This window comes from Perna viridis, chromosome 12 (assembly GCF_037379345.1).
Source record: "Perna viridis isolate PV_CMFRI_1.1 ecotype Kerala chromosome 12, ASM3737934v1, whole genome shotgun sequence".
In the NCBI taxonomy this organism is placed as follows: Eukaryota; Metazoa; Mollusca; class Bivalvia; order Mytilida; family Mytilidae; genus Perna; species Perna viridis.
Window position 1 is genome coordinate 8898954 of NC_142456.1, and position 14054 is coordinate 8913007.

At 33.2% G+C, this 14054-nt stretch overlaps 1 protein-coding gene across 1 annotated transcript; it reads left to right on the forward strand.

Annotated features, from left to right (window-relative positions):
* Positions 1-5803: 5803 nt before the first annotated feature.
* On the forward strand, positions 5804-7246 carry LOC148601092 (G protein-coupled receptor dmsr-1-like). The gene has a single exon (XM_088555551.1). The coding sequence runs from the start codon at positions 5816-5818 to the stop codon at positions 7151-7153; it is 1338 nt and encodes a 445-aa protein (XP_088411677.1). The 5' UTR covers positions 5804-5815; the 3' UTR covers positions 7154-7246.
* Positions 7247-14054: the final 6808 nt, after the last annotated feature.

Genomic DNA, 14054 nt, shown 5'->3' on the forward strand with positions numbered 1-14054 from the left:
ACATGAATTACGCATTTATAACAACACATTGATGAAGACAATATGGCTTGTATAAAACTCCCAATTCCGTCATTAACATCCTCTATTCTCACTCTGTCCATTTTAAAGGCAGTGTTTCCCAGTTCCCAATTTTATAGAAGACTTTGCTCTCCAGAACAAAAGCCATTGATTTGTTTTACATCTGTAGCATAACTATATCACAAATTAACTAAGTAACTTTAAAATTATTTTAATTCAAACTATTGTTATGAGACACCGCTACTTAACAATTTCTTAAGATATATATTCATACATAAAACACTCTCATCCACTACCCACAATATATTGGGAAGGTTTCAAGGTCGGAAAAATCATTTGCAATCAATTTACAAATCTTGTAAATTCGGTTATATTCTTTCTTCGAGTTTACGTGTTCGGAGGTGGAAACAGGCAATCCATTATATAGCCATTATCTAGCTTGTTCATAACTGTAACATCAATATACAACAAAGCTATTTGCCTAAAGCGTTTACAAATAATGTATAGTCTAATTTCAATTATATCCACAATTTTAGCTGCAAATAATAATAGTGCCATAAATTAGATTTCCAAAACAAATTTATTAACACCAAATGGATTTGACGTGAATGCCATCAAAATATAGTAAACAATTGTGACTAAGGTTTGAGTGTAGGCATAAACAGATTGATTTGTTGAAAAATATATAATAGGCCAAGAATCTTAAAACAACAAGAATATAAACTTGTCTTATTTAAAACTTTACATAAAAATATATTCAAAATGTTTTACAATGCCCCTGGTGCTTCATAAACAAATATCTATTTTTGTCAAAAGACATACAGATTACATTTCTATCACTATAGCTTAGCTAAAAAAAAGAACTTGTGTCGTAAAGAAAAGTGTTCCAAAGACACCGTCCAATATGGATCAATTATTATTAAAGCTGAAATCATTCAGCAGAAAACTAAGAATAAAAAAAAAAAAAAATGTGTAGATTCCAATAAATCAAGCAGTCTGCAACAGGTGAACTTGTAGGGTAACTATATCTGAATGTTTATAAATTGTGCCGGTATATTATGACAATTGGTAGTTTAAGGTTTTTTTTATGATGGAAGACAGAAACTTGTTAACTTGTACCTAATATGAAGACTAACTTCACTAACGTAACTTCGTACCCTCCTTTATTAACCGTTACAGACATGCATTTCGACACTATCGGATTCTTTTCAAATCTAGCGTCGTTTGACAATAGAATAACATTGTGTAAAACCTGATTTTGGAAGATTGGGGGTCATTTACAGAGTCTATTGTACGTTTCGAACGTTAGACGAAAGTAAATGTACTGTGTTTAAATGATTACTCAGCTTTGCATTCCAGGTTAACAGTCCAGAGTCTATTTCGAATGGTCATAAAATTATAATAAAACGTAAAGAATATTGATATATACGTGATTTCCTCTATCTCAAGCTTTTCTTGATGTAATATTCTCTGCTGTAGTGCACGATTTGGGGTATTTTCCTTGATCAAAGTTTCAGAATTGAATACTCGCGACACGAGATCATTAAACTTTAGGTAACTTATATGTTGCTAATTTAAAGCTTACAATTGACTTTCAGTATTAACTAATTAATAGAAACATAGCTGAAATGTAATCACTGTAATTATGTTTCTATTGAAGATTGAAGAAGGAATCCTCTGGTAGAACTTTAAGTGCAACTATTCTGATTAAATCAAATGGCTAACAAATATGGTTTTTATGGAACTTGTTTAGTGAAATTAATTTTACTAAATGGATTTTCTGTGACATGCTAACTTTGTACACATATGACGCTAAACTCGTATTGCATTCTAACAAAAAACGAAGAAGAGCTATTTGAAACAAACACTGAAGGTATTCTGAAGAACGAATCGTCATAACAAAAAAGGGGAGAAAGGGGAGATCACTCTAGAGTATTCACATGCCTATTTGATAAATAAATACATAAATGCAATATACGGCACTCGTGAATGATGTTTTCATTATTTGCGTTGTTCAATTTTTTGTCTTTAAAGTAAATAATGATGGGTTGTAAGTCTGGTAATAACATGCTAGATTTCAGTCAAATGTACCTAATATTTATAATAAAAATACGCAAGCAAGGTGGGTCGTATATCTGTAGGTAAGAATGTGTGATTAGCTATATTGATTTATAGTTTAACTCTTTGACAAGGCAATACGTCACTGGCTGTCTTTTTCAATTCCTTTAAAATCCCTAGGAGATCAGTTTAAGATGTGGATAGCAGTCGCCTTATTCCAAACGGCCATGGAACAGAACAAACTCTTTTGGAAAAAGCAATAAATCCGAGTGCCTTTAACGGTAATACGTGTAACAAATAAAACTTAAAATATAATCTTTTGCAATTTAGCAACTTACAGCTAATTGTGTTGAAATAAGTTTCGATAGTAAGTAATTCAAGTTGTAATCAAGGGAACCAAGATTCTTGCAAATTCAAAAGAATGTAATTCAGGGACAAAGAACAGGCATGACAAAAAGACAGACAGACACAACACAGACCATAAAGTTACTAAAATAATACATACAAAGTAACAAAAGTAAATGAGCAACTCGGACCCCACTAAGATTGGAAGCACGGACCATGTGCACCGGTAGGATAAGCGTCCTCTGCTTTTCTAGAAACACCGCCAAGTTGATCATAAAAAGTAAAGTCCCAGGTAGACGAAAGAGGGAAGGAAAACTATGACACGTTGAACAAATCAGTTTTCATGGTGCAGATGGATACACCGTAACGATCCACGAGTTCATGATCACGACCATAAAACTTCTGAAGTGGTGACTTCAATCGTGTAGCGACATAACACTTTTCCAGAGGCCTAGCTGATAGTAAGAAATCTAACGCAATACAAATAAGTCTGCATATTCATGGCAAGCACTAGAATAACGTATGAGTTGTGATATGAAAACTCCGTACGCAGGTGCTGAAGGGATGTTGCCACAGATGAAAAGAAAGTTGGCAATTCTGAACGAAAAGTCATCACGTTTGTCGTAAAGTTTGGTCATCAGTTTTCATTTACCATCTATCTGTAAATGTAGGTCAAGATATGACACAAATCGCTTTAAGTGTCAGATTGGTTTTAATCGTTCATTTCAATCTTCAATCTAATTAATGTTTGATTGAAACATCTGATTTTGTCTTACCTTTTCGTGTTATTAAAAGGGCGTCAGTGTGCTCGTTTTTGGGACAAAAGCATTTGACATTTTTTGCAGGGAACGTAGTTCTCTTATTTTTTTTAATTGTTGTTTTCTTTGTAAGTTTTGACTGTTAAAAATCCCGAAGAAAAAGCAAAGATTTTATTTAAAAAAAACCTTCAAAAATAACAATTTAAGGTAGATTAAATAGGGTTACGAATAGAAAAGTGCCATGATATGGATAAAACTAGAGTAGTTCGAAAATCTGACAAAATGGCTGTATTTCATGTACTACTGCACGACTATGGTAACTAATAACATGTTTATAATATCACTTTGGTTAAACAAACAATAGATAATATTTTGATTTTTTAGCGTAGTTTCCCTTTTAATCAACCAAATCAAGAACGATAACTTTTGCTAAATGTCAATTTCATTTACAATTTGTACAAGTTCAGCAACCGATGAAAATTCTAAGAATTCTACGTAGACTAGTTTTTGATATGCATGAAAAATCTTCTGCCTGATCACAAATTGAACAACGACGCTAGGAATTAATTAACTGCTAATATCAAAACGTTTTACATGGCTTCAAAATGTATTTTCAAACATAGCTAATCTGTTATAAGAAGTGATCTGTCAAAATAAAGTGTTTCAGGAAGTTCAATGAACACAAATCATAAATAATAAATATAAATTACAAAACAACATTTTTAAAATAAAACATGATTTTCCGTTTTTCTAATAAATAATGATTTTTGAAGACTTCTTTTGGCATGTTTCACCCCCTGCATGGGTTTACTTTCAGTATATTTTATTTGCTATTTATACAACATTAATAAAGATTGCAACAACAGACAACGAACAACAAAACAACAGCAACATAAATGTAGATTGATTTCTGTCAAAATCGAAACACACCTTTGTCAGCAGGAATACATGCAGATGCCTTTGGTTTCGTGTTATTCGACAAAAAGAAAAAAAGAAAATTAATATCTTAACGAACTATATCTTTGTTGAAATTATCCAGATACATCCAAGCATTAAGGAGAAAGATTAAAACACCATCTCCTGTAGAGGAGATTATGTTTCAATCTTTCTCCTTAATGCTACAAGCCTATAACAATGATTTATTGTCTATTACTGTGAAAGTACTATTGTTCGTGGGGTACCAATTTTCGTGGTTTTTATTGGCAGGCCAAACCACGAAATTTGGTTCCCAACAAAAAGGAGGTTCCATTGATGCGTATACTTAAAACTCAAAAACCACGAATTCAAGAATCCATGAACTTGTGTTTCTCCCCTAATCCACGAAAATCGGTATCCACGAAAAAAAGAACTTTCACAGTATTCCGCTAGCAAAATTCCGTGAAAATCACTGGTCATGACAGACCTTAACAATTTCAATGTTAGGGTAAGCTCGATTTTATAATTAGACCAAATAAAACAGGACTTGTCTAAAGCTAGATCTTTTAAATTTTCAATCAAATTTGTTGATAGCCCATTCGTATGAGTTTATTTATGTTCACGGGAAACGGTGTATTGACATTGTATGTAAAACGAGTTTTATAAATTTATCCAGAGCACAAGATATTTATATTCCTGAGAGGAAACGATTTCCATCGAATGCATCTTTAGAATATGCAATGAAAATGATAAGTATGAACATAGAAATAAGAAATATTTATCTGCTTCACATCCTTAGGTTTGTAAAGCATAACAGAAAAGCACAGTTCTATAAAACGCGTTTTTTTTTTACATTGGCATCATATTAATGTTATCAATAGAAAAGGTCGGTTGTAAAAAAAATCAGTCAGTCTGTGTGACGTGACCTACCTTTACAATATAAGAAAGTCAATTATAACTCTATCGCTCAAATACTACCAGTATTCCGATTGTTAATCATAAGCGTACAATAGAAAGACGTACCATCACTATAGAGAGCCTTCATTAATCATATATTTTATTCAAACAATGAGTCAAGCAAGTCCAAACTGAGACTTCATTGTCAAGAAGCTCTTGATTCCAAAGAAAAAAATTATCCTTTGGCAATAATGCGATCATCAAACAGTGCTTGAGACATCATTGACGAATTTAATTTCCGATATTTATACGAAGCATAGTTGTCAAGACCTTTTTGGCAGAGATTGGAAAGCTAGACTTGTATGACTTTTTTATTGGTTTAATGATGAAAAACGTGGTCTAATTTCTCATAATATAATATTTCAGCAGCGTTTTATTACTTTTATTGCACTAACAAGTATAAAGCTTTTTAATCATTTTATAAATGAACACTTTATGGTTGAAAGACATGAAAAAAAAACTAAGATAAAAAAACAAACAAACACAAAACTAACTAATAATAAGAAACAAACAACAAAATATCGTTAACAAATTAACAGAACCAGAGCTTTGGTGGTAATTTGTTTTTAAAAAATCGGAACTACTCGGTAATTGTTTTATAAAAATGCCAAATTAAGAAAATCATTTTGTCCCCCATTTCTTTCCTTTGTTACATTGTAATTCATTTGCTACCATAGACTGGTTAATTATTTTTAAATTACATTTTGTAATTTGTTGAACATAAACATATTTTCCTTTCAGATTAAGATGAAAAACGCGTAACCATGGTGATGATAAATAATACAACTATCCTGGATGGGATCTGGAAGCCTGACCATGATTTGAACACTTTACACAAATTCAGTGTCGACTATGGGAAAGTACATGGATATATAAGTCTTCTTGTCTGCTTCTTTGGAATACCGACAAATGTTATCAATGTAACTGTGCTGACTCGGAGGCACATGCAAACATCGATTAACCTTATCCTCACATGGATGGCAGTTTCTGACATGTTGACCATGGTTTCGTACGTCCCGTTTGCAATACATTTTTACATTGAATATGGTGTTGACGTCCTCTCTGCCGAAAAGAACACTAAACTGTGGATGGAATACTTATTATTCCATGTTAACTTTTCGGCAACAACTCATACAATATCTATTTGGCTTGGAGTATCGTTGGCAATATTCAGATTTATTCACTTGCAGTCTTCGGAAACTGGGAACTTAGTTCATGTACGGAGAATAATTAGGGCTAGAATAGCAATATTTGCAATCATTGCATGTTCAGTGCTTCTACTTATTCCAAACTACCTGTCCACAAGCTTAAAAACAAAACCCGAGGGGTTATACAAACCAAATTCGACAGGCATTATCTACATAACTGAAGACGCTAAGATTGGAACACCCGATGTTAAACTCATTAACTTTTTAAACATGTGTTTGTACAGCATATTTGCAAAATTTGTTCCTTGCTTTTTGATGATCATTTTTGGGGGACTACTTTTGCGGACTTTAGATATGCAGGTAAGGGTTAAACGGCGGAAAATGACAAAACTTGGCGTTGTGATTAGTCGACCACTTCACACGTCAAGAACTACAGTCCTTTTACTTGTGGTCATGATTTTGTTTTTGATAACGGAATTACCACAGGGGATCCTTATTTTGTTGAGCCTGTTCAAAAAAGACTTTTTTGGAGATATTTATATTCCACTTGGTGATGTAATGGACATGTTAGCTTTGGTCAATAATGCGATTAATTTTGTCCTATATTGTTCCATGAATAGAGAATTCAGGCGCACACTTCTCCGCATTATGTCATCACGCAGTCTCAAACACTATCGCACGCATGCTCAAACTAACGGAACCGGAACTGAAATGGTAACAGAAGCTGTTCAAAAACCGTCTTTGGTGCCTGAAGGGCACAATCACAAAGAGGAAGAGTGCACAATGCTTAACACTTTTACGGCACCGGAATGTGCGACTGTTTCCACAATTTTACGAGCGGAGAGAATGAACCTTATCGATAAATCCCAAGAAGATCTAAATGATACGAATTTATTTGAAACAATGTTTGGAGCACAAAGTGATGCGATAATTTTGACAGAGATAACTTGTTAATAAATTTTAACTTTGAGTCAAATATAGAATGTAAATAAACTACAACGATTGAAATAAAAAACAAAGTCCTTAGTACTACATATTTAATTTAGTTTAATTTTAAACGTGGTATAAATAAAGTATGCTTCCATTTGTCCGCAATATTTTATAACAATACATTTCAGCATCTTGTAAATGACAAGGAACCGGTCAGGTAGTGCTACTGACAATAAACATATGCTAAAATCTCGGATACATTGGCGATATTTTGTGTTATAAAAGTGAAACATAACGCGGTTAATCAGAGGGCTGTTATCATATAATTGTCATTTTTTCATTAGACTATAATGCTTATCTCTTTGACAAAACTACTGATATATTGATGACACATTTTACAGCTTTAAACCTTTTACAACATTTGGAATGTAATTTTATAAAACAGATAGAATGTACATGTACCTTTAAACATCCCAAAAAACTTGAAGTAAAGCGCACTACAGATACTTATTAGTCAACCTCATACCTGACCTTCAATGAGAGGTCGATGAAAAAGAAAAACTATTTACCCAACTTTACGACAAACGCAAGTTTCATTCCGTATTTTCCTACAGAAGTTTTGAGTTCGCCATCATGAGCTCGTGGATTGTAACAGTGTATCCATGTGCACCATTAGAACCGATTTGTTGACCGAGTCATGGATTTCCTTTCCTTTTTCGTCTAACCCAGACTAGACTTTTTATGAGCAACTCGGCGAATGTTTCTAGAAAAGCAGAGGAAGCCATCCCTACCGGTGAACCTGGTCTAATTCCTAGTTTTTAGTGGAGTCCGATTTGCTCAATTGCTTTTGTTTCTTTGTACGCATTAGTTCCTTCTTGTTTATGGCCGTTTCCCTTTTTAGACTAACCATTGGAATATATTTGTTTGATTTCCGCTTGAATTATGGTTCCCTTGATTGCTCTTCCCAAGTATTTATGACATGTGAATCATTAGCCCGCTTTACAAAAAGGAAACTTGTAAATAGATGCACCAGTCATTATCAGTTGCGTTTTCCCATTTTATCATACTTTGTTTAAAAGCTCATGTAAAACACACACACACACACACACACACACACACACACACACAATTAAGAACAATTAGAATTAAAGGTTCCAACATAATTGCTAAGGTCTTTCTCTACCGCTGTTGTCTATTTCTTCTATGTTATTATTAAGTATTACCGTCTGTGTACTCTGGAATTGAACGAAATAATTTGAATGCTCACGATTATGGTATTGCACAAGTTGAATACACCATGTTGTATGTTCGTCGAACGTGTGGCTAAAGGATTCATAAAACCTAATCTCCGTATGTCAACTCTTAAAAAGTGGTGAACTTACGGTTACTACCAAATCTAGATTTAAAGGATTGATGTTACCAGTAAGTCAAATATCTCTGTGCTATCAAATGATGATGGTGATTACCGATCTCGCGCGACCGCCCTTACGGGCATCCGTAAGTATATATATGTTAGTGGTAGAGGTTATATTTAGCGGCGCGCAGTTTTCTGGTAACCTGACCGAGGAACTCAGTGTATGTCCTACTAGCGGCTGGACTGCTGTAATGACCAGATACTCCAATACCCTATGTGGGTCCGAGAACATCTCCCCATCCTGACTATTCGGGAGTCGGTTGACGTGTGCAGTTTGGTAAAGAAGACTTCAACTAACTACTTATCACTTCCATATATCATAAAAGGCAAAGTCCAATAAAATTTTAAAATATTACAAATTATTTCTAATACTTCAATGAACAATTACTATAGTAAATTATTTTTTTTCATAAAATTTTGATTTAGTCGAAGTGCATAAAAATATTCTTTATTTGTGGTATGTAATGATGTTTTCCAAATAGATGAAAAAAATAAAGGGAGATAAGTCCCTGATGTCAATGAACTTTTTCCTACAATTATTATAGACAAGCATAGTTTTTTTTAATTTTCCGCGAATGCATAAATATGTAATATTTCGAAAGAATATTGTCCTTATAGCTGGAATTTGTTGATTTTGGAAACACCGAAAACAAATTAACGGAAACTGATTTTGGTTAAAGTTGGGTAACTAATACAAGGAATGGCTTTGACAAACGGGACGATTTTGTTGGCCAAGTACAGAACAAACATTATGCACTTTGATTGTCTCTATCTGTAACGGGTTGTGCAGTTTAGGCCAGAAAAAACAAATCAGTGTTACGGGAGATAACTCAAAGCGCTTAACGTGTCAATGACCCGTAATTCCTTAACGCATAATCCTGGTGATTTAGATCAATTGTTTGAAGTATCGTCACAATGTGTTGCATTCTTTCCTTTTCAAATCCATGTTAAGAGTTTACAGAATAATAATAATGATAATTAAAGAATTACAGTAACTCACCTCATCCCTGTTGGGAAAAAACTTAATAAAATTTGTCATGAAAGGTGCAAATGACTAATAGAATGATATGTTGGTGGCGTACATTCAATAGTAATAAAGGTCACCAAGGTCATAGCGGTAATCAAAAGAATGTAATTCAGGGATAAAGACCAGACATGGAAAACAGACATACACACAAAGAACATAAAGTAACTAAAATCATGCATACAAAGTAACAAAAGCAAATGAGCAAATAGAACTCCACTAAAAATTGGGAGCATGGACCAGGTGAACCGGTAGAGTAAGCGTCCTCTGCTTTTCTAGAAACAACCGCTAATTTGCTCATAAAGAGAAAAGTCCGGGGTAGGCAAACGAGGGAAGGAAAACTATGACCCGTTGAATAAATCAGTTTTCATGGTGCAGATGGATACACCATAACGATCCACGAGTTCAAGTAGAGGAAAAATGTGTCCTTTTTGAAATTTTCCCAAAATGTCGTGAATCTTACACAAGTTAACAAAATCGCCATTATTCAATACAAGTAAACATAATGACGTATCATACGGCGCATACAAGGCTGCCAAATTGATTGAAAGCAGTTATACAGTTGTCTTCATTTTACAACATTTGCAGCAATTGTTAAAAACTGTTTCGACAAATCGATTTCTACTGAATTATTGAATGACATTGACCTTTAACCTTGATGTCCAAGTAGCAATGGATGTACTGAACAAGAATATATGGTTGCTGGGTACTTTTCATTCTAGCAAATTGCCGATAAAAGAATCCTTTTTTTGGGGGGAATAACTCCTACATCTTAGAACATGAATAATAAATGAAATAATATATTTTTCAACTGGGATGTGTGCCCCAGGTGTTGGATTGGTTTTCCCTGGTATGTGATATGCTGGGGTTGTCAGGACATAATTCGCGAAAAACCTGACCGTAAACGATAGTGGTGCAACGTAAGGCAATCTTTGCGCTCCGCCACAAGTAGCTAAATTGCCCGACTCTATCCACCTCTCCGTATTTCCAGAGGCAACCAAAATTTGTCGACCCTATTATAATCCTTGTGTCCCATCCCATTTTTCATTTCCTCATCACTTCATGAACAATGTCATTATCCATATCGTGCTTGTTCATCACCAGGATATAGCTGAAATATTGCTGCTTGGGATTTAAACACTAATATCCTGAACAACTTTGTCAGTTTTATTATACCTTTGTTTCTTAGGGTTTTGGTTAAATATTTCTGAGTCCAATGTCAAAGCAGATATTATATAACAGACAAATCATAAACAAATGCCATTAAACAGGACAAAATAACAGTGTCACTTACAATGCTGCTCCACACTAATTTGAATGAAAGATATTGCCTTTGAAATAGTTCCTTAATTACAGTACTAAAACCTGCCATTAAATTTGTTATAGCGAGCGCAGCATAAGCGGGGCACTTTGCGATAACATGCATGTGCACGTATGATGAGAACAAACAATTCATTGTATACAAGTGATATGACGAGGAGAGAATTATGAATTGGCTGTGATAAAAAGTTTGTCTGTTGAAAAAATAACATAAATTTTCCATGTGCATATTGTTTATTGCGCGAAGTGCAATAAACAAAATATGCACATGAAAAAAATTAACTTATTTTTCAATAGACAAAATATCATAGCCAATTCTTATAAAATAATTTGAAAATATATTTTGATCATTAAATATGAGAAAAGTAGCTCTGAATTTAACTGAATAAGGGCGTGTCAATATGTTTTATACATTGAGATATAACAAAATTATTTTAACCAAACATTTAACAGTCGTTATCTGAAATTACCTTATTGTAAAACAACAATAAGCAAACCAAATAACTATTTCAAAAACAGAAAAATCAAAAGCAATTTCTAGAATGTCTAAAATGTAACTTAAATATCAAAAAAGGATTGGAAGTATGTAGAATGTTTTATGAGAACGTCACATTGCAATCAATGTCGCCCTTTAACTTTCGTCCCCAACTACGTTCAAACATTATTAACATGCCAGAATTTTAGGCAAATAAACAAAATGCATTTGCGGTTCAAAACATATATATTACATGTACATATATTCTTAATATTTTAATAATGATTCATATATTTTGAAATGTTTTGTTTCAAATAAATAGGAATTGTCAACGTTCCAACGTTCTGCCCTGACTAAGACACAGACCATTATCATACTATGGGTGGTGTGCGCGCGCGCGCGCGCGTGTGTGTGTGTGTGTGTGTGTGAAGGGGAGATGGGTGGGGGCGAAATATGTTTACTCTACCATGGAGAGAAAACAAATATGATCCAATATTTCCCCCATTACTTAACAATGTAGATTTTCAAATATTATTTTAAGTGGATGTTGCCGATATAAATATACAATACATATACAGTATATTGCAGGAAAATATCAAATTCATTTTTTCATACTTATTTAGGAACAGTCAGACTGCAAGTACAAATAAATATATTGATATTTACGGCAATAATCATTCATTGGTTTTATTCATTTTCTAATAAAACATTGGATATTTTGTCCAAAATATTTTTTCAGCAATCTTTTGAGCCCACCTTTAATTTACCTACTTTCATCTGTGGCAACATCCCTGCAGCACCCGCGAATTGATTTTTCATATCACAACTCATACAAAATATACGTTTTGCCAGAGCTTGTTGTGCTTGTCGTAACTACGTAGACTTTTTGAATCGCTTGACTTCTTACACGTAGGCTACTAGAATAGGATTATGTTGCGACAAGGTTGAAGTCATCACAATCTAATTAATTAAACTGAAGTCATCACTACATAAATTTTATTTTCGTTATCATGAACTCATGGGCCGTTACGGTGTATAAGAATATATGGTTGCTAGGTCCTTTTCATCTCTTTCGTCTACCCCTGCCATTTACATTGTACCATGCATTATAATGATTGTCATAAATAAATGCTTTACTAACTTAGGCACCGACCATTTTTATACGGGGGAAGGGGGGTGGGGGCTGGGATTTTCAATGTTGCTTAATTTTTCTCTTAAAATTATTTCATTTTTTTTCAATTTCTTTTTTCATAAATATTGCATGTTTTTTTGGCCAGTCAAATTTACGATAAGCAATAAATGGAAAATATTATATATTATATAAATATCAAGAAAGAACATATGAAAGTTAAGACTCAGATAATCAGATATTCAGTCCTTTTAAGACAAAATAAAATTAAAATATTTACATACTCTCCCGCTCCTAAGAAATGACAATTACTTTTTAAATGCGACGGGAATTTCAAAATCAGGATTTTTTTTCACTTCAGTTTCTTGTGTTTATGCACTATTACAGACAAATCTTTCAATTCTTGGTTACCAAAACATTGATTCTTCTCTGAAAGTGACGCATGGAAAAAATTATCTTACTTTTCAATAGGTAAATTTTTTCTCATAGCCAATTCTTATAAAATAATTTGAAAACATATTTTGATCATTAAACATGAGAAAAGTAGCTCTGAATTTAACTGAATAAGGGCGTGTCAATATTTTTTAAACATTTTTATTATTTCCTTTTATTGACTTTAAGTCTGAGAGCATGCGCTCTGCTAGTGGACAGAATAACCTGTATATTTTGCAGTCAAGTAAATTTTTAATGAATTAAAGCTGTTGATATCATGCGTTAGGTACATTGGACTACTAAATCTGAAGTGTGGTAAGGTTTAACCCTATTCCATTTGAATTTAATCACACTTTCTCTAAGAAATTGACTGAAGACTTAGATAACGTATAAGTAAATTTGCGTAGTTCTTATTAGCAATCTTGAGTAGCTGTCTTTGTAAGAATCATGAAAATCTAAAAAATGTGATACACCCCAAAAAAGGCTACATATTTTTATTTTTGTAATTAAGTTGTTTTATGGGTCTATACTATGAAATGTGTAATTATTCATTCAAATCTGCCTGCTCTTAGGAGATAATCAACATTGAAAATCCAGTAGATTCTATTGTATTTGAGCGTCATTTACAGAGTTATCTCCCTTCATTTTGAAATCTACAGTGCATTCTATATAATTTTTATCTCCTAAGAGCACGGGCTATATGAATATTCACATGTTAATTTCTGTTTACTATGACAACTCAAACAAAATATCAAAAATTAAAATATGTAGGCTTTTTACCCATGTATCACATTTTGCATGATCCTTAGCTGGAGTGCTACTTAAATAACATTTGAAGTTGATCAAAAGACAATAAAGTCATCATCTCGGAACTAATTATGTTGTGCTTGTTTGGGAACTTTTCAACCATAAAGTTTATAAGTTCTTACGATTGTATGTTTCATATGCCAGGACTAGGGACTGTCCTCATTGCACATCGTATTAATTCTAATAGAACAAATGATAAGAATAGAAGTAAGTTCGCATTGCTCAAAAGTGAAGCATAGTCTTCTATTTTCATTTCAAAGTAAACGTTTTCAGCCGCTTTTATTAGATCATTACTAAACATGCTTGTATACATGTTTGTCATGT